This window comes from Madurella fahalii, assembly GCF_045866475.1.
Source record: "Madurella fahalii IFM 68171 DNA, scaffold_6, whole genome shotgun sequence".
Taxonomy (NCBI): domain Eukaryota; kingdom Fungi; phylum Ascomycota; class Sordariomycetes; order Sordariales; genus Madurella; species Madurella fahalii.
The window spans coordinates 438,923-456,287 of record NW_027263976.1 but is presented as its reverse complement, the minus strand read 5'-3'; the positions used below and the strand labels follow the sequence as shown (position 1 = coordinate 456,287).

At 54.3% G+C, this 17,365-nt stretch overlaps 5 protein-coding genes across 5 annotated transcripts; 3 read left to right on the top strand and 2 right to left on the bottom strand.

Moving 5' to 3' along the window:
- Positions 1-1,487: 1,487 nt before the first annotated feature.
- MFIFM68171_10171 (uncharacterized protein) lies at positions 1,488-3,409 on the top strand (the record flags this gene model as incomplete). Its single annotated transcript, XM_071065590.1, has 3 exons — positions 1,488-1,784; positions 1,844-1,955; positions 2,010-3,409. The coding sequence occupies 3 exons, from the start codon at positions 1,488-1,490 to the stop codon at positions 3,407-3,409; spliced, it is 1,809 nt and encodes a 602-aa protein (XP_070921691.1).
- Positions 3,410-3,875: 466 nt separating this feature from the next.
- On the bottom strand, positions 3,876-4,683 carry pin1 (peptidyl-prolyl cis-trans isomerase Pin1; the record flags this gene model as incomplete). The annotated part of the gene is made up of 4 exons (XM_071065589.1): positions 3,876-3,885; positions 3,941-4,197; positions 4,276-4,560; positions 4,669-4,683. The coding sequence occupies 4 exons, from the start codon at positions 4,681-4,683 to the stop codon at positions 3,876-3,878; spliced, it is 567 nt and encodes a 188-aa protein (XP_070921690.1).
- A 5,643-nt stretch (positions 4,684-10,326) lies between these two features.
- Positions 10,327-11,089, top strand: MFIFM68171_10169 (uncharacterized protein; the record flags this gene model as incomplete). Its single annotated transcript, XM_071065588.1, has 2 exons — positions 10,327-10,771; positions 10,830-11,089. The coding sequence occupies 2 exons, from the start codon at positions 10,327-10,329 to the stop codon at positions 11,087-11,089; spliced, it is 705 nt and encodes a 234-aa protein (XP_070921689.1).
- Positions 11,090-13,771: 2,682 nt separating this feature from the next.
- Positions 13,772-14,877, top strand: MFIFM68171_10168 (uncharacterized protein; the record flags this gene model as incomplete). The annotated part of the gene is made up of 5 exons (XM_071065587.1): positions 13,772-13,946; positions 14,003-14,036; positions 14,108-14,318; positions 14,386-14,665; positions 14,729-14,877. The coding sequence occupies 5 exons, from the start codon at positions 13,772-13,774 to the stop codon at positions 14,875-14,877; spliced, it is 849 nt and encodes a 282-aa protein (XP_070921688.1).
- A 173-nt stretch (positions 14,878-15,050) lies between these two features.
- MFIFM68171_10167 (uncharacterized protein) lies at positions 15,051-17,287 on the bottom strand (the record flags this gene model as incomplete). Its single annotated transcript, XM_071065586.1, has 3 exons — positions 15,051-16,520; positions 16,599-16,689; positions 16,749-17,287. The coding sequence occupies 3 exons, from the start codon at positions 17,285-17,287 to the stop codon at positions 15,051-15,053; spliced, it is 2,100 nt and encodes a 699-aa protein (XP_070921687.1).
- Between the last annotated feature and the right edge of the window lie 78 nt (positions 17,288-17,365).

Here is a 17,365-nt window from a genome sequence, read left to right as displayed (position 1 = left end):
CGGATAGGTACGTTGAAGAACTTGTCTAAAGGCCCTCGCAACGCACAGCCCTTCTCCATACCAGACAATCTCGCCGGCAAGGCCCCATGGTTTTGAGCAAACTGTGTTACCAGTCACAAGCCCGGACCAAAGCGCGGCTCGAGGCTTTGCCAACCGTTGTTCGATGCGGCAAGGTGCATTGCCGCTGCCGGAAACCGGAGCCATGCGGATTCCTTCCCGCCTGCCTACGGATGCATTTCCAGCCACCCTATGCGTCATTCCTTTTGTTTGCCGTGATCCAGATCGGGAGAGTACGTCCCAGGGATCATGTTTTGCACCAACTCCGCGACAGGCACCCTGGAAACCTCCATTTCCGTTGGAAACCCCGGAAATGACATGGCGGGGTGCCACGCTGCTAACTGCCGTTCGCTTGTGAGATCTAACATGATCAGCCTCTTACTTACACAACGCTGTTTGGGCTTGTCAGGGGCATGCAACTCTCCACCCGTCTGCGGGGGTGTCGCCCTGGCGTTATCGGTGCCAGTAAGCTTACCCGGTCAAGCCACTTACCGGGCCTTTGTGTGGGACACAGCCGTCATGAGTTTGATAATCAAACACATTATATGTCTGCTTTGACCATGTTGGGCTGGCCAAGCTTCTTAGGTACGGGGCGTCTTTCCAGCCCCGATCCGGGACACAACCAAACGCAGCTTCTCCAGCCAATCGTCTGGGCTGCCACCGGGAGATTGGGGTGTGCTAAGGACTGCAGCACAGCCTCTTCTAGTTCCGCTTTCCTGGGATCACAAACACAAAGATTCGCTTCTTATGGTGATCTGTTCCAGTCTTTGTGTACACTCTGTTTGACCCAAATCTGCAGGCCGTCACGGGCGGGGATATCTGCCCAGCATTCGCTGTGCTTCGTCGGCTACATTCTACACCGACATATTGACGTGTCGTCCATCTATCACTTTGTAGCCGACATGTCGTGGGCCCTACGAAACAAACACAACACACCCGTGCGGGACCCTAACCCAGACGGCCTATTCGTCGTTCAACCCTGAATGAGTTCCTTGGTGTTCCGACGCGGTTAAGCGGCAAGCATCGAAGCATCGCTTGGTCCGTGGCGGGATAGGACGGATAAGATTCCGGCCAACAGTGGCGCAACGTCCGTCTCAACAGACCCCAGCTTCTCGTGGAATCGGCGCGGGGGACTTCACCGCCAGTCAAGTGCTGAGACCATCTCGGCTGCGTGAATAACATCCACATGGCCCAAGGAAATACAAACGAAAGCGCCGCTGCAGTGGGAGTCCAAGACACCACGAGGCTTGGCCATGTTGTCCTCTTTAAGTGCTACTGTTTCTATCCCATCCTTCCTGCTCAGGTTTCTGGAACTTGCGTCCCACTGCTTGAAACTTGTGAGAAGCAAACAATCTGCTGTCCACGGATTATCTTGCTCAACGATTTTGCTTTCCGAGCGCCGCTGCCGTGGTTCTGGGTACGGGACGGGTATGCCTTCACGACCGTCCATCCACGACTTCCCTACCACGGCTGTGGGCGCTACGACCCGGTCCTCCCCCGTCTACCGGATTCGTCTCCATGCGCTCGCGAAGCTCAAGGATGGGATTCCAGCGGTTTTGATTGCGTTTCTTGCCCAGCTGTTGATAGCTGGCATCCAGTGCATGCTGCATGAAGTCAACTTTCCACCCTCAATCTTGGCTATGGCCGGTGTTTTTGTTGCTCTCTCTGTGCTTGGATGGATGATTACGGGCGTTGAAGATTTCTATCAGAAGAGGATAAAGCCTGCGGTGAGTACGGCCGGCAAGAGACTGCCTTTGGATCACGTCGGAAGCGCTGACCAGGCCAGGCGGATCTCCTGAACCGTCACATGTCCATTGGGTTCACCATACCATTCATCATGATATGCCGTAGTCCATTCGCGGATGCCCGCGCAGTAGGGGTGGTCGTCCTCTGCTTCGGTAGGCCAGCTGGAGGCTTCCAAACCGGATGATCCGTGGCTAACGACCGACCAGCCGTAACCGGCATCTTCAACACCGTATTCGCCTACGCCCTTGCGCTCTCTATCCAGTATTTAATGGTTCGATGGGATAAAACATTCTGGGTCGCGGAGGAACCGTCGGACATGGAAAGAGCAGAAGGTCAATGCGCGTCAATAATCCGAACACCCGTCACATCCTATTGCGAGGGATCCTCTACAGACAGCTCCCCTGCCATCAGCATCTATCTCCCAGGCGGAGAATCATCCTCTGGAGATGGGCCCTCCCCTCCACCATCCCCCAGCCTCTGTTTGGAACGTCTCGCATCACCCCTCCGAGCCCGCCTCCTCGACTGGGTTCTCCACAACCCCATCCTCCTCCTCTGCTGGCTCTTCACCGTCGCCATCGGCCTCCCGCTGCGCTATGTTACCCAAAACAGCACCCCCCTCGCCACATTCCTCCTCTTCTCCACCTGGCTCACGACCCTCGCGCTCCAAACCGGTATAAAATCCCACCCCCTCCTCTCCCCTTGGCTGCGCACCCTCCTCTCGGGCCTCTCCAACCCGGTCCTGTGGACCTCTCTCGCCATGACATCCTACCTCGTCGTCGACGGCGCCCTCAGCAACCGCCCGCTGCACGACATGCTGGACACACTGCAAACCCACACCCCGCTGTCCAGCCTGATCCTAGCCCGCTCCACCTCCCCGCCTTCCGCCCAGCCGCCCGCCCCAAACACCACAACCGCCTACATGGGCGCGGGGGACGTGGCGACCTCGATCCTGGACGCGGGGCTGGTGGCGTGGGGCCTGAAGCTGTACGAGCACCGGGGGCGGCTGGCGTCGCGGGCGGGGGGCACGGTGGTGTGGGTGTCGGCGACGGCGGCGCTGGGGAACGTGGCGTGGGGGCCGCGCGTGGCGCGGGCGGCGGGGGTGGCGCCGGGGGGGCGGGCGCTGGCGTTCGCGGCGCGCAGCGTCACCATCGCGCTCGGCGGGCCCGCCATGGCGGCGCTGGGCGGGGACGCCGGGCTGAACGCGGCCATGGTGGTGGTGAGCGGGATCGCGTTCCAGATGGCGCTCGGGTTCGGCGTCGGCGCGTGGTTGGAGGGGGCGGTGCTCAGGAGTTGTTGGAAGGGGATGCGGATGGGGATGAGGACGGCGCCGCCCAGGGTGGGGAGTGATGCTGCTGCTGAGGCGAGCGGCCCGGAGCGGGAGAGTGCGGGTAGTGCCCGGCAACAGGCCAACGATCCGCGTGTCGTCGCGGCGGGCGTCACGGTCGGCATCAACGCCGCAGCCATGGGCACGGCGTACCTGTACGAGGCGCAGAGCGAAGCGGCGCCGCATGCCGCGCTGTCCATGATGGCGCTGGGCATTATGACGGCGGTGTATTCGACGATAACGCCACTTGCCCGGTGGGTGGCTGAGAGTGTTGCGGTTTGACGGGGGTTGGCGCGCAAAGAGAGGAGAGCGGGTTTGGACGGAGACGGACTAGCCGTACCACATACGGCGCGGGTTCTCAGTTGGATTTAAGGGCTGGTTCAAGATTATGGCCTCCTGACGAGCGGGTATGGCGGACACCGTGTTTATGATGACGGATCATGGTATTTTCGCTCTCTCATCAGATACCCCGTGTTTTCCCAGAATTTCTGTGGTTTCTGTAATATTTCGGGAGGACGGTGATGATAAAGGCGTTCCTCAACATCCATTTGGCGCATGAGACGGAGCACACACATAACCGGGGTAGCAGGACGCAAAGTAATGCAGCCATATCTTGCTATTATACCATTTCTGACCCCACCACGGCGACACTGGTCCTTTATTATCCCGGCTAGAAATCCATATAGATCCGTATCGGACGAATGCAGATTGTACCTGAATGTCAACCCCCCCGTCGTCGCGGGCCTCTCTACTCGAGTCTGTTGGACGTGTCAATAACCAACCAACCGGAGAGCGCAAGGCGAAACAACAGACCTTTCAATGAGATGCAGACCGCTCGCGGTGTCCACCACGCCCGAGATCTCTCCGGTCCCCAGCGCAAAAGCAGCATCCTCAAACTCCTTCTGCATGTCACCGCGGCCAAAATATCCCAGGTCACCCCGCTTGCGCGCGCTGCTGCAGTCCGACTCGGTCAACGCTAGCTCGCCGAGCGAGATTTCGCCGCTCTTGATGCGCCGTTCGTAGGCCTTGATTATGTCGAGCGCCTCCTCCTTGCTGCGCGTGATTTGATTCTGTTCCCGCGGAAGAGTCAGTCTCTCTCTCCTCTTGGGCCAAGCAGCGCTCCGCGGAGCACAGGCGTAACCACGAACCTCCCTCCAGCTCGACGGCCGCCGGCTGTCCCTGTGCTTGACGAGCAGATGCGCCGCGCGGATTTTACCCGGCTGTCTATCCTCGACGACGAGCGGCCTGCTGTGGTACTTGGCCATGAAGATCTTGAGCTTCTCCGTGTCCGTCTCGGGCGGGGGTTCCCATCGCGAAATCTTCTCGACCGAGTTGAAATAGTAGGGCAGGTTCTTGCTCTGGCTGTGGCGCACCTCCCAGTTGGGGGGCAGGCCGGTGTCCTGCTGCTGCGGGCCGGGGCCGTGGTAAGTCAGCTTGGATTGTTACATGCGGTGGCTCAGGTAGCGCGGCGCGGCAAGCTGGGCAATGGCTGGTTCCGGCGGTCCCCAACGAGGGGCCAAACATCAAGTGGCATCACTCACGTCGCTCATAGTCATTTGCTCGGGTAGTGCTTTGCTTCGGGCCGTATCCGTAGCGCGCCAACGTCAGTAGCAACTGTGCGACTGTCAAGCTTAGCCCGTTGCTAACAGAGCATAACTCGAATGTGGTGGGTAAAGAAGTCCAGGAACGACGGAGAGCCCGGTCCAGGTAGGTAGGAACCCGGCAGAAGATCTGCAAGAGTGACCGATGACGCCAAGTGGTATTTAAGTCAGGGCCGGCAGACGCACCGTTGCAGTGAGCGACGGTCGAAGGCTCTGGATGCGGAGTGCAGAGAGGCGGGGTGGGTGGGTTGTGGTGGGGGGTTTTCTGGGTACCTTTGGCGCCTTCATTGTTGCTGGGGCACCAGCTGTAGTGTACAGTACAGTACCCTACCTTACACGTCGTCGCACCAGAACCCCTGTAACAACTAGCCATCGCCCCGCCCGGGTGCCAACCCCGGTTCGCAGTCACCTGCTCCGTGTGTGGCAGCCACTTTATGTGCCTTTCATCACGCGGTCCCGAACCAAAGTAGGTAGTGTAGTGTCGGGTAGAGAGGTGGGGAAGGGGGTGTCGTCACGGCTTAGGCGAGGTTTCTTTTTTTTTCTTTTTTTTCTTTTTCTTTTTTCGTCCTGAATTTTTTAAGCTTGGGTTACTGAAGAAGGCGGAGGATGAGGGGGAGAAGGGCCCTTGCTGGCAAATTCCAGGGCACAACTGTGCTAGGGCAGCTGCAAGCGCCTAAGGTACAGTACAGTACATCCTTGCCCAGGTCGCGCGTGTAATTTGTGGGTCAACACCTGGGTCAGCATCCCGCCCCCAAGACACTTTTATGGTAAGTTACGGTCATATACGTACTGTACCTGACCTAGTTAGACATCCTCTTTGAGCCCTCGATTTGTCTGAATCACACCGACACCACGACGCATTTCTCTTCCTGCAAGATCCGCATTTATTTCACCCGCCGAGATAAATATCAGACGAATCCACAGACTCAAAGAACTCACCGGGTCATAAGTACATGTACACGCCGGTTTCTTTAAAGCAAAATCACTAGCGTTGCACAACTGCGCTTGCTGACTTAGCAATCTCGGCGTATCACCCGCCCGAAGTTTTGCCGGACGAGATTTCGTCCCGGGCCCCGCCTCCGTAACGACTATAAACGGCGCCGGCGACGGAGGCCGGAAGGCGCCGCCGGTCTCACCCAACAGATAGGCTAGTTGCTATCTTTGCCATTGCCAAGAAGCTTCATCAGTTGACGGGGAGCGAATATGTGGCTGGACTCTGGCGAAATTGTATCCCAGAGCTTCTGCTATGGCAACCCGCGGGTTATGGAACCCCTCCTTCAAGATACACAACACCATCATGGTCATGGGCGTGCTTAACTGGGCAGGTGCACTTCGCCTTCTCATCGCCGCGGCCCTGCGGCGTTCAAGTGGATAGGAATTGAGATCGAGACATCGGCACTACATGGTCCTCACAGGCCCCGTCATTGGCGGACACTTCCAACTTCGAGGCTTGGTTGCCAGGACAACTAAAGACCCTGTCAAAAAGTATTGCCCGGTCGGCCCCCCACACACTCCTCCCAATCCGAGCACCCTGACTTACAACGGCCACAACTCAGTCAAAACTAGGCCAAACTGAACACAGACTTATCAAATTGAAGGTATTTGACTGGGCTTCAATACTTGGTATACCAGCCCTATCCCTTAGGCACTGCAGCCAGATGCCTGGGCATGTCAGACCGACCACCGCAACATCATCAGCTTGATCCGCGACTTCGGAATGTTCTTCAGAAGTTGGCAGCTAATCTCAGCGAGCTAACGGCGCTGTTGGAGAGCTCGACGGATCAACCCCAACAAGAGCAACCCGCCGCCAAAACAGAAAACGATCGCGACGACGAATCTGAAGGCCAGCTAGTACCCGCGGACCAAGGTTCGATCTCAGGGTCCTGCGCCACGAATCCGAATGAACCCACCATCGAAGAGCTTTTCAGACAAAGAGCGCCAACGGCGGTCCGTCTCTCCCAGCTTATTCTACCATGGAACCTGTTGCTTCGCAGTTCTGATCTGCCACGTGCAACGGAGTGGTTTGGTTTCTACGAATATGGACTCCAACGACCCCTCTCGCTGCCATCAAGCCATCCTCTCGCTGAGGGGTTCGGTGCGTGGAGTGGTGACGAGAATCCAATATTCATTTGGAACGACCATAAGCCAAAGACACTCGTCGGCGTGGCAATGTATGGCCCATCGGACGGGAGATCGAGGTCTATCTTACCGAACATAACCAAGACATGGAGCTCCGACGAGGTACCTGTAAGTGAACTCATTGCGGCATGCTGCTGGGCCCTTACCAAAGCTTCATATCGTTCTAATTTGCCACTACCCTGAGCACTCAAAGTTCTCGGAGATTCCAGCTCATGGAAAACTTTGGTAAGTCAGTTCGCGCACTGCAAACCATAGGACATCAGGTATTTGGACCGAGATTAACTTGGGCAAACAGGATGGTTGACACGTCACGACTTCTCGAGAACCTCGCTATGAGCGAACAGCGCCTCGACTTGTCGACCATAGCCTTTCTAACAAGTCTTCTTCAACTTGGTGGACGAACACCAGGACGCTACATAGCATTGGAAACTTCCGGTCTACGCATCCAACATGAATTCATAGGTATTTTTGCGCACTACAAGCAGACTCGGCTGGGTCTATGCCACCTACACCTAGCTCAGTACGCAGCTTTGCCACGCCACGGCGTTGCATCGGAGCCTAGTACATTGTTCCTTCAATTTCATGCGCGCTCACTCAGCAGAACCTCGCTATCGCTCTTGAACCCCACAAACAAAGCCGACTACGATGGGCTGTGTTTGGAAAGAACATTTGCACGGTTTAACGAGACCAATGCAGCTTATTACCACACACTTATTGAACGAGTCGCATCGATCTGCCTGAAGCTGACGTTGACAAAGGATGCGCCTTACAATATCGTTCTGCTAATGGACCACGCTCCATGGCAACCCGATGAGGAGTTTTCCTCATACATCGATTATAAGGCGGCCTGGGCAGCGAAACCCAACATGTTACCGTGTGGAAGAGGTACCGGCATAGTCCAATTTCTCAACATTGCCAATCTGGTAGTCGAAAGCTGGGAATCATGTTGGATTTCTGCTTTGGACGAGATTGACAACGGTGTCTCAGTTAATGTACGAACCCCCACCTGCCTCCCCTTTTCCACGGCCTCCCCAACCCTTCCGTCTCCACGGGGTCCCATAGCCTACGTACTATCACTACGGCGGTGGAACCGCAGTGTAAACCCTTTGAGGCATGAATTATGGCTTCAACGTGATGGCACTAACGTGGTTGTTTGACCAGTTGAGCGACTCAGCATATGAAGAGAAGTGGCGAAAATACATGTTTGATGATTCCTTCCATCGCTCAAGAGTCTACTTCACTGTTTTGGAAATTCTTCGAACAAGTAGCGGATGGCTTGAAGACAGCCTAAACGATTGGGAAGACCTTGTTGTGGCATTGAAATCGCAATCAGGATTCAGGAAACTATTTTCGCCGCAGGAGATTGAAGGCATTGATGAATGCTTGGAAGACTCCACAAAGACGCTCCGGAGCCGCGCCGAGCCTCTGAAAGCAAGAATCCGTCGGAAAATGGAAGAAGTAAAAAGCCTCCAAGACGGTGTACGTATCAATCCATCCTGCCGACGTCTCATAAGTAATTGTTCCTGACGCTAAGACATAGATATTCAACGCTACATCGCTACGCGAAGCAACCAAGGGAATAGAGCTTAACAGAGCTGTATACATTTTTACCATCATCACTGTGATTTACACTCCTATCAGTTTCGTGTCGGTACGTTAAAACACAGGCTTTCCCACGCATCCAAGGTTAGTCTAACAATCTGCTTCTAGACTTTCTGGGCGCTTCCGTTTCTTAACAACTATGGTGACGACGGGAAAGTAACTGTACCATCGGGTTTTATTATCTCGTTTGTTATAATTCCCATTCTCACGTACATAGCTTCACTTGTTTTCGCTTGGTACGTTCACGTGGTGAAGTCGAGGGGGAAAGCCAAGGAGAACACCTTGAAGTGGTTCTACTACTTCTGGGATTACTTCGATTCGCTGTTCAGCTGGAGGTTACGGTTTATTATTCGGCAATGGATGTCAAGATGGTGGGGTTGAGACAATATTTGGCAAGAAAGGCCGCGAAAGTCTAGCCTTGGCGAGGTAACGGCCTTGGATGCCAACGGCAGATTCACAACTGGGCAGTTAACTGATGACTATCTGCTGTTCCCGCCTCCGTGCGGGGTTGGGTCCCCTGAGGGTCGGCAGAAGACGGAGAAAGAGGGGTGCATAGCTCTGTCGCAATGATAGAAGACGCTTTCGATCCGTGTTCTGTGGTTCTGGCTGGACCTGGAAATCTGCTGGAGAATGCGAAGTACGAGAAGGCTTGCAATACAGCCGATTCTCAACATACCTATGGACTACGCTGTAGACAAGGCTAGCGACAATATACGACGACGCCGGGATGACTTTGACCACTCCCTGTAGGGCTTCGGCATGTTTTCTGTAAAGGTAGCTTAAGTGACGATGCTTGTATGCAAAGCAGAGATGCCATCGCAATAGCAGCAACGATGTGAAGTTGACGCAGCATTTATATACGGTTATCGCGGAGCGTGGCTGAAAATTATATCTAGTTTATTTGGCTGCGGATCCCCCACGACATAGCTGCAGCGGGGGTTATATTGACGAATGGCGGCTTGGTACAGTACAATCGCTCTCGTTGCGAGACAACGTGAATTCAGCCCAACAGCGGATTTATCGTCTGGGTCTCTATACGAAAAGTCGCAGGCAAGGGATATTTGACTTTTTTGTTCAACAGCAATGTGGAAACGGGGCGATTCAACTGGGAGGAGAGGGGTATTACGATCATATAGTCTTGCGTTCCTATTTTTATCATGAGACAGTTGATCATGGTGAAGAACCACCGGAAGGCCCTAGGGATATTTCTGGGGAGGACGCCATCGGTTGCGGCCTAAATATGGTTTGGAAAACCGGAGGAAGCATACACCGAGTAAAGACCAGACCAAAACTTCGAATTAGGACCTCATCCAGGCTACATGGGTTCTCCCCTATACCCCACTCAATTGCAATGGGATACTCTGAGCTCCGCTCCGCTCTTGCAACTGACTACAAATGGACGGAGTTACTGCTGGATGGTGCGACTGTTATTCTACAAGAGTTTCAACGATGGAGGTAACCACGGCGAGATGGAACTTCGTAGTGTTGTGGCAGCAATGGGGGAAGATATTCACGAATGGGGTTTGATAGCACCGTCAGATAAGTACGGAAACGTTAGGGTGATCTTGCCACGGAAACTGCTTGGTAGGGGACCTGTGCATTGGCAAGTTGAGTCAAAGCCGTCACAGGCTGTGTAACGTCGGCGCCCCTTATTGTTGCTGCTTAGGATGATTGAGGACTAATCCGAATGACAACGGCACGGTACCCCGCACACGACAGGAAATGACACCTATTCCTTTACGGCAAGCTGTATATGTCGTCTTTTTGGAAAGGGTCGGTAATTCCACCAGAACAAACCCCAACGGTAGTCTAGGTCAACTCACCTTAAGAACATTCGACAGAGATCAAGTATCCAGCATGGGCTGGACATTCTCAGGCTGCACCGTCGACGATGCGGCCGCACTGGCCATAAACAACGCCGCCGCCTTTTGGACCCAGCCGTACTGGCGCATGATTTGGCCGGCCGATGCACAGCTGGCATATATCACGCAGGAGATGGGGAAGCGCATGGCCGCGCGCGTACTCCTCATAGATCATGACGAGCGCCGTCATGAGAAGGCTGTCGACGAAGATACCGGCGCCATTGTTGGATACGCTCGTTGGTTGCTCCCGCCTGCTCTCCGGTCCGAATGGACAGAAGGCCAGGTGCCTGATGTAAGCGACAAACGGAAGAAGACGTTAGAGGAACTGGCGGACTCAGCCGTGTGGAACCCAGGCGCTGGCACGAATATTAATACCGATGTACTCGATGCCAAGGTCACGGCCACGAAGCAGCGTATCCTTGCCGAACGCGAGTTCATACGTGAGTCTTTGGCAATGGACCGCCTCTTTGTACGTAACCGCATGCTTAAAAACCATAGAGCTCGATTACCTGGCCGTACATCCCGATAACCAGGGAAGAGGAGTCGCGACGTCGCTGGTGCAGAGGGGTATCCGACAGGCCGAGCGGTTGAGGCGGCCTATCTTCGTCATGGCCTTCGATGTCTCGCGTGGCGTCTACCTGCGCCAGGGCTTCCGCGAAGTGGAACAGCTTTTGCAGGACGACAGACCGTACGGTGGCAGCGGGAATTACAACACTTACTTCTTGGTGTACGAGCCGGCTTCTTACAAGGCCGCATGATGTCAATGCTTGCTCGTGCAGGCTTTCAGTCTCACTAGAGTGAATATTTTATATTGCGTGTTATTCAGCTAGACCGTATCCTGAAGCAAAAGGTTACCGTACATGTGATTCAGCATGTCAGTACGTAAACGCCATTCCTGATTTGCCCCGGTTGCTTCGTGCCTTGTTGTACTCATGTATCGCGCCTTATCTAAAACTTTGTTTCATCGTGGTCCACGGTCAGTGGAGCGTGTTGCTATGGCGATTTTCGAATGGAGACAGCCTAGGTGACCGTTAGCTGGAGACATTTCTGAAGAGGTAGCATCGGTGTACCGTAATCGTCTATCTGTACCGTAACCCCCACCTATAGGCCCCAGCTGCTAGGGATCTTCGCCGGGTAAATAGCTGTACAGTATTTTTTCAAGTCTTTGCTGGGTCTTCTAAGGCCTCTAGGCATTCTTCCCAGGTCTCTGTGGGTTCCTCTTGAGCCTTTGGGAGGTCTTCCCAAGTTTTTAAGGGGTTTCTAAGACTTTGCTAGTAGTAACGGGGTAGCTGTTAGAGAGTAGCAAAACAGCTACTAGAGGAGTTGGATATCATACTCTTTTTTTTTTTTTTTTTTTTTTTTGTTTTAATATACGGCCCGGTAGTTGCGCTGAAGTATACGGAGGTGCGGACCTCTAACTGATGAACTTAACGGCGTGTTGAGGGTTAGTTACGGTACAAATGGACGATGACTACGGTGCACCGATGCCTTCTCTTTCCAAAAACATGGATACAATCTTCAAAAGATCTCAAAGCTACTTTTTGGCTACTTCTTTACATTAGAAATCAAGCCCACGTGCTGCAGGTCGTTATCCATTATACCATCGACGTAGGCGACGCCGACAAACACGATGAAATGCATCCTTCGCCCTTACGACCGTATTACGGAGAATGGGAGGAGCCGGCAATTTGCGCGACACAACGACCAAGTCACCCTCCTTCACGTCTCCAGGAAGGACCGCAAATGTGCCCGTCGAGAGGCCAATATAACCTTCCCCCGGAGGCTTTTGGATAAGGGAATCTTGTCCAACGGTTGCCTTTTCGATGCTTTATCGGCATTCATAATATCCCTCAACTGCTCCAGCACCGGGTCGTATTGCTTCTTCTTCAAGTCAACCGGTACTAAGTCGTGCGCCGTGAGAGCCCAGATCAGGGAGTACGAGAGGGACTGGTTTCGGTATTGAGCCGGCAATTTGCACTCCCCCAAAAGTTCATCCCACGAAATGAGCAGCTGGTGCACCTGATGGATTAGATCTAGCGGGCTGCGTTGTTCAAGTTCCATGATAGAAGTGCAGAACCCAACCACCAACGCAGAAAGGTAGAGGAAATTGCTGTCCGTAAACTTCAGACCGATGGAGCGCTAGCCCTAACGTCATCACTTGCGTGGACCACACAAGCGTACTGATGTGGCTTGGGCATCGGGACAATGTAGGGGCCAGCAAAGTCGGGCAGCCAATGACGAGTAGACAAAAGTCCCGGACGCGGTCCTCGAAAGGGAAGTATTGGCTCAAGACGACAATATAAGTTGGTCGCTATTCTCTCTGTCCTCATCCTCGATAAATCTCCATGTCTCTAGGAAGATCTGCTTGAGTGGTTTGTCGTCGACGTTGGGGAGTGTGCGTCGCGGAGAGTCGATGGCAGGCCGTACAAGGCGTACACTCTGTCCCGTGGTCTCTGGCAGGTTCGCCCGATCGTGTATCGGAGGAGGGCCGCAACCTTGCGCGTCCCTTGCCTCACTCAGCCATGTGACCTTTGTAAAGGGTACCAGTTGTTGGCATGGCGTTTCCGAATTTCTTACATCCCACCGATAGGCTGTGGAAGAGCTGAAGGCCTGAAATTCCGATATCCCATCTAGGGCTATGCCGGCAGATACCAACGCGTATAGGTATTCGGGCGCTTCAGCGTCATATTTACTGAATCTCCAGCAGAAAATTCGTCGTGTGCAAAATTGTCGGCTACCACAGCATGGTTGGCTCTGTGGCCGCGACCTCGTATTCCTGAAAGGTCCACATCTGGCTCCGGCAAGGGTGGGAAAGGACTTCTAGCCAACTTCTCACGCTATTTTGAAACATTCTTATTTGGTGAGCGACTGGGGCGAACAGCTTGGGGCCTCTCAGTCAGGGACGAGACCCTATCCTAGAAGGAAAGAACGCTTAAGTATCGTTGACAGACGGTAGCACACGTCTATTTTGATAGGAACTACGTGAAACAACTAGGTGGTGCGAAGTAGATGTTGTACAACTACTCTAAGTATAGGGGAGAGGCGTTAGGCTTCAAGAATTATATAGAGAGGGTCTACAACGTTAAATTGAGAGTTTATGTGTATTTGCCTTTGACTCTGCTCTTCGTCATAACTTAAATGTTACTTTTCATGATCTCTGATCTACAATGCGTTATCAAGCGAAATGCCACAAGCCTGGGATAGCGAGTTGCTTCGTAGAGCGAGTTGCGCACTTTCCTTGGACCTCCGGGTTGTCGCCATTTTCAACTCCCCGAATTCACTTGCGCTAGGCCTGAATCCGGGCTTCCGTTTCCCAACCCAATTGGGTTCACTCAATAGTCAGCAAGCTAAAATGGATCCCTTCACACCCGATGCCATCCTTTCTCGGTGCTGGACTTTCGTCCCACTATCGTCTCGCGTCTCGTTTTCTTCCACCAAACATGGCTCCCGTACGCGGAGACGAAAGAAGTAGCAAAGCCGCGCCCACCACTCCTTACGGATACGGGACACACCATGCCGATTTCATCCAGCGCTTCACCGAGCAAGAGGCCAGAGACCGGATAGGGAAGAAGAATCGACCGCAGCCTCTCACGGCGGAGCAGCGTGCAGCGCTCCGTACCCAAGTGAGCCGCAAACGCTTCTTCAAGCCCCACCGCGCAGATACTACCAAGCGCAATACGACCGGTATCTTGCGGAAATGAAGAGGTAAGTCTCGGATTCCCTTCCCCCTTTCCCTATTCCCATCACGAATTCTGCTGACGGAGAGTTTCCAAAAGGTACTGCGACTTCAGCAAACTGGTAGCCTTGGTCGACACAATCAAGAAAGCGAATATGAGCACGGCGACGGATTTCATTTATTGGATATGTGGCAACTACAGGATCACGTCGGAGGGCTCGTCCTGGGAATATTTTCGCCAGCACCAGCAGCTGTACACCGATATCAATAGCCAGTACATAGACAGGAATGACTGTAGGACGATCAAAAACGCATGCCGTATCTCCTCCTCGCTCCCTCTGGTTTTGTAAGCCGCTAATAGAGGCGTCATTCCTTTAGTTCCATGATACGGTAACAGCCGTCCGCTTCGGCCTACGGAAGCCTAACATCGGCGGAAAACCAGTTGCGAGCGTGGACAGCCTACTCTCCCTACTCATCTTCAACATCGCTTTCCATACGACTGTCTTTCCTTTTGAGGGGCATCGCATACCGCTAGCGTGTTATTACGCTTTTCTTGCATACACCGGAGCACGGCCTGCGGAGATTGTTAACAATGAGCCAAGCAAGCCTAAAGATGGAGCGTGGGAGGAGCTTTATGATCGAAAAGCCATCAGGAATGGTGATTAAGATGGCGAGGCATAGGACGAACACTCCAGCCTGCTCGAGGACCTGCTCTGTCAAGAGACGCTCGGCCGAGGACGCCCCAAGGCGCTCTGCTACGAAGACATCTTGTTGATGGTGGTGCACCATCCCGAGACGGGGAAGGATATCCTAGCCATGGCGGTGAAGTTCATCCATCACAAAGGAGCCGACAGCAAGCCCAAGCTGTAAGTGGTCCTGTAGTGTTGTGATCCGCCGTCTCTGACAGTCGGGGATTATGGTTCTAGAAAAGGGCGAAGAGCTAGCTACCTGTGCGATGGCAAGACATTGCTCTGCAGGGTGAGTCCCGTTTCCCTGTCGGGCTTTTGGGCTAGGTAATGAATCCTAACGCAACCCTCCAAGTATTACCAAGTAAACGAGTCAATCTCCAGCTCAAACACAACCTTGCCCCTCTTTCCAGCGGCTACAACAGCAGCCCTAACATCATCGCAAAGACTCCCCGGCCCGCAGACAAGCACGCCGACACGCGACCACCCAGCCATTTCTTCCTCAGCGATGAGGTCGTCAACATTGAAACGCGACCCAACCCTGACCTCCTTCGTTGCGACTCCTCCCAAATCCACCGCGTCAGCCAATCCGCGGTCTGCCTCTTTAACGCTCCACGCCAACTTTGCGTTGTGATGGCTGTATGCCCACGGCAGAGCTCCCGAGACCCCGATACCGCCGGCAATAATAAGAATCCTATCGCATCGCAAGAGTTCCGTCGTGGAAGTGCTCGGGTACGGCCCATCCAAAAAGGTGAGCAGCCGGGTATTCGACTGTAGGTAGCTCGTTATCCCCGAGGACTTGCTGACAAGCAACGTGATGCCCGCCGTCGTGGATTCAACAGAATCAGACGTTGAAATTTGTGTGGTCGGGAGCTGCTTCTCGTTGTCTGCAAGCGTGTTGCTGCCGACATCCGATCCCGATCTGCTTGGCCCTTGCTGCTGCTGTTGCTGCAGCAGACACGTCGGAACGATCGAAAACGGGTGGTTTTCCCAGGGTGTCCACGGCCGCAGCGTCGGGAAATAAACAAATACGTGCCGCGCCGGACCCGTGGCCCAGCGCACACCGGGGATATCGACACGGACGTGGCGGGTGCCTACTACCTCGGCCACCGTGGCCCTCTTGGGACCCCATCTGATCACTCGAAAGACCCGGGCGAGCCGGTCAAAAACCCACACGGCCGCCGCAAAGTAGAACCAAATCTCGTACCCGTACGTGTTTTTAGCCGCCACCGTCATCCCGAGGTACTCATACCACCCGATGAGATGGTACCAGCTCGCAACGAGCACTAGCACGGTAAGCACAACGTGTGTGATCAGAAATAGCTCGTACTGCGCGCCGCGGACGTAGAGACCGCTTCCGACGGTCAGGACAACAACCAAGACGGTGCCGACGATGCCCCAGTACCACCAGGGCGTCGTCTCGTAGAAGCGGTAAATCTGAAACGCGGCGATCGAGTGGACCACGACGTGCACCATGAACAGCCGCGCGACCCAGCGGTGCAGCAAGAGGTACGTCGAGTACGACCAGCCGGTCAGGTAGAGGAGGATATTGTTGCGCGACGAGAAGAGCAAGAGCACGGGGAGCAGCATAAATGAAAAGGCTCCCGTGCGGATGGTGATGTGGTTGAGGATCTCCTTATACTGTGTGATGTAAAAGGCGTTTGGGATCCAGGACTGGTAAGCGACTGCCGAGAGAATTATGTTGAGAATGAAAAAAATGACGATATACAGCGTCTGGCCGAGGGTTGGGACGTTGCCAAGCTGGAACGGGAGGGGCCGAGTGTGGTAGGTTCCGATAGTGGAGGGGTAAATGAGATACGGTTTGATCTACCCCGAGTGTCAGTGAGATTTGTAAAGGAGATTTTGAGTGCTGTTATTCATCTCTGGCGTGTGGCGTCCTCTTACCTTGTCTGAGAGAGTCCCGACAAAAGGCAGCCACCGCACCGCCCATGTAAGGAAAATCGGGATGCCAAGTGCAATGACGAGCAGGGTAATGCTGTTAATACGGTCAGTGATTGCACGTAGCAGTTCTCAACGCAAACTGAGGCAGGTTACCTGAATTCAGACTCGGTCACCTGTTCGTGGGCCAAGCTGACCATGCCATTCACAGCGGCCAGATACGCCACCTCGGGAAGAAGCGAGGTCTCATTGAGCCAGATGTCGTCGACCGCCAACTGATTCCTCGGCGGCTTCGGATCGACATTGTCCAGCGCGACCGTGTAGCTCCACTTGGGCGGCGGCAGCGTCTTGGGCCGAGTGGCAGTCGTGGCAGCCATTTGCCAGTACGCCTCGAGCTCTGCAATTTTTGTATCGGGTGGGCACCTAGAATGGACGCACCACGCCGCTGAGGTCAGGAATGCCGGGTCCGAGCCATAGCAGCTCGGCGATGTCGACGGGGCCGCGTAGTCAAAGGGCTTCTCGGCTAGTTCCAGGTCGGTGCAGTTGAGCCGGTAGGGCCTGAAGGCCTGGAGGCACGCTTGCGCGCAGATGGGATCAAAAGGGTAGTTGCCGTAGCCGGGGAGGAGAACGTCTTGCGCAAATGCGGGGAAACATGTTAGTAGCGCGAGGAAAAACCGAGCGGGAACGACTTTCATCGTGCTAGTTTCAGTGCCGAAGGTACTGCGGGCTGCGTTTTGACTGTATAAAGCAATCGAGGATGCCACTTGAAGAGA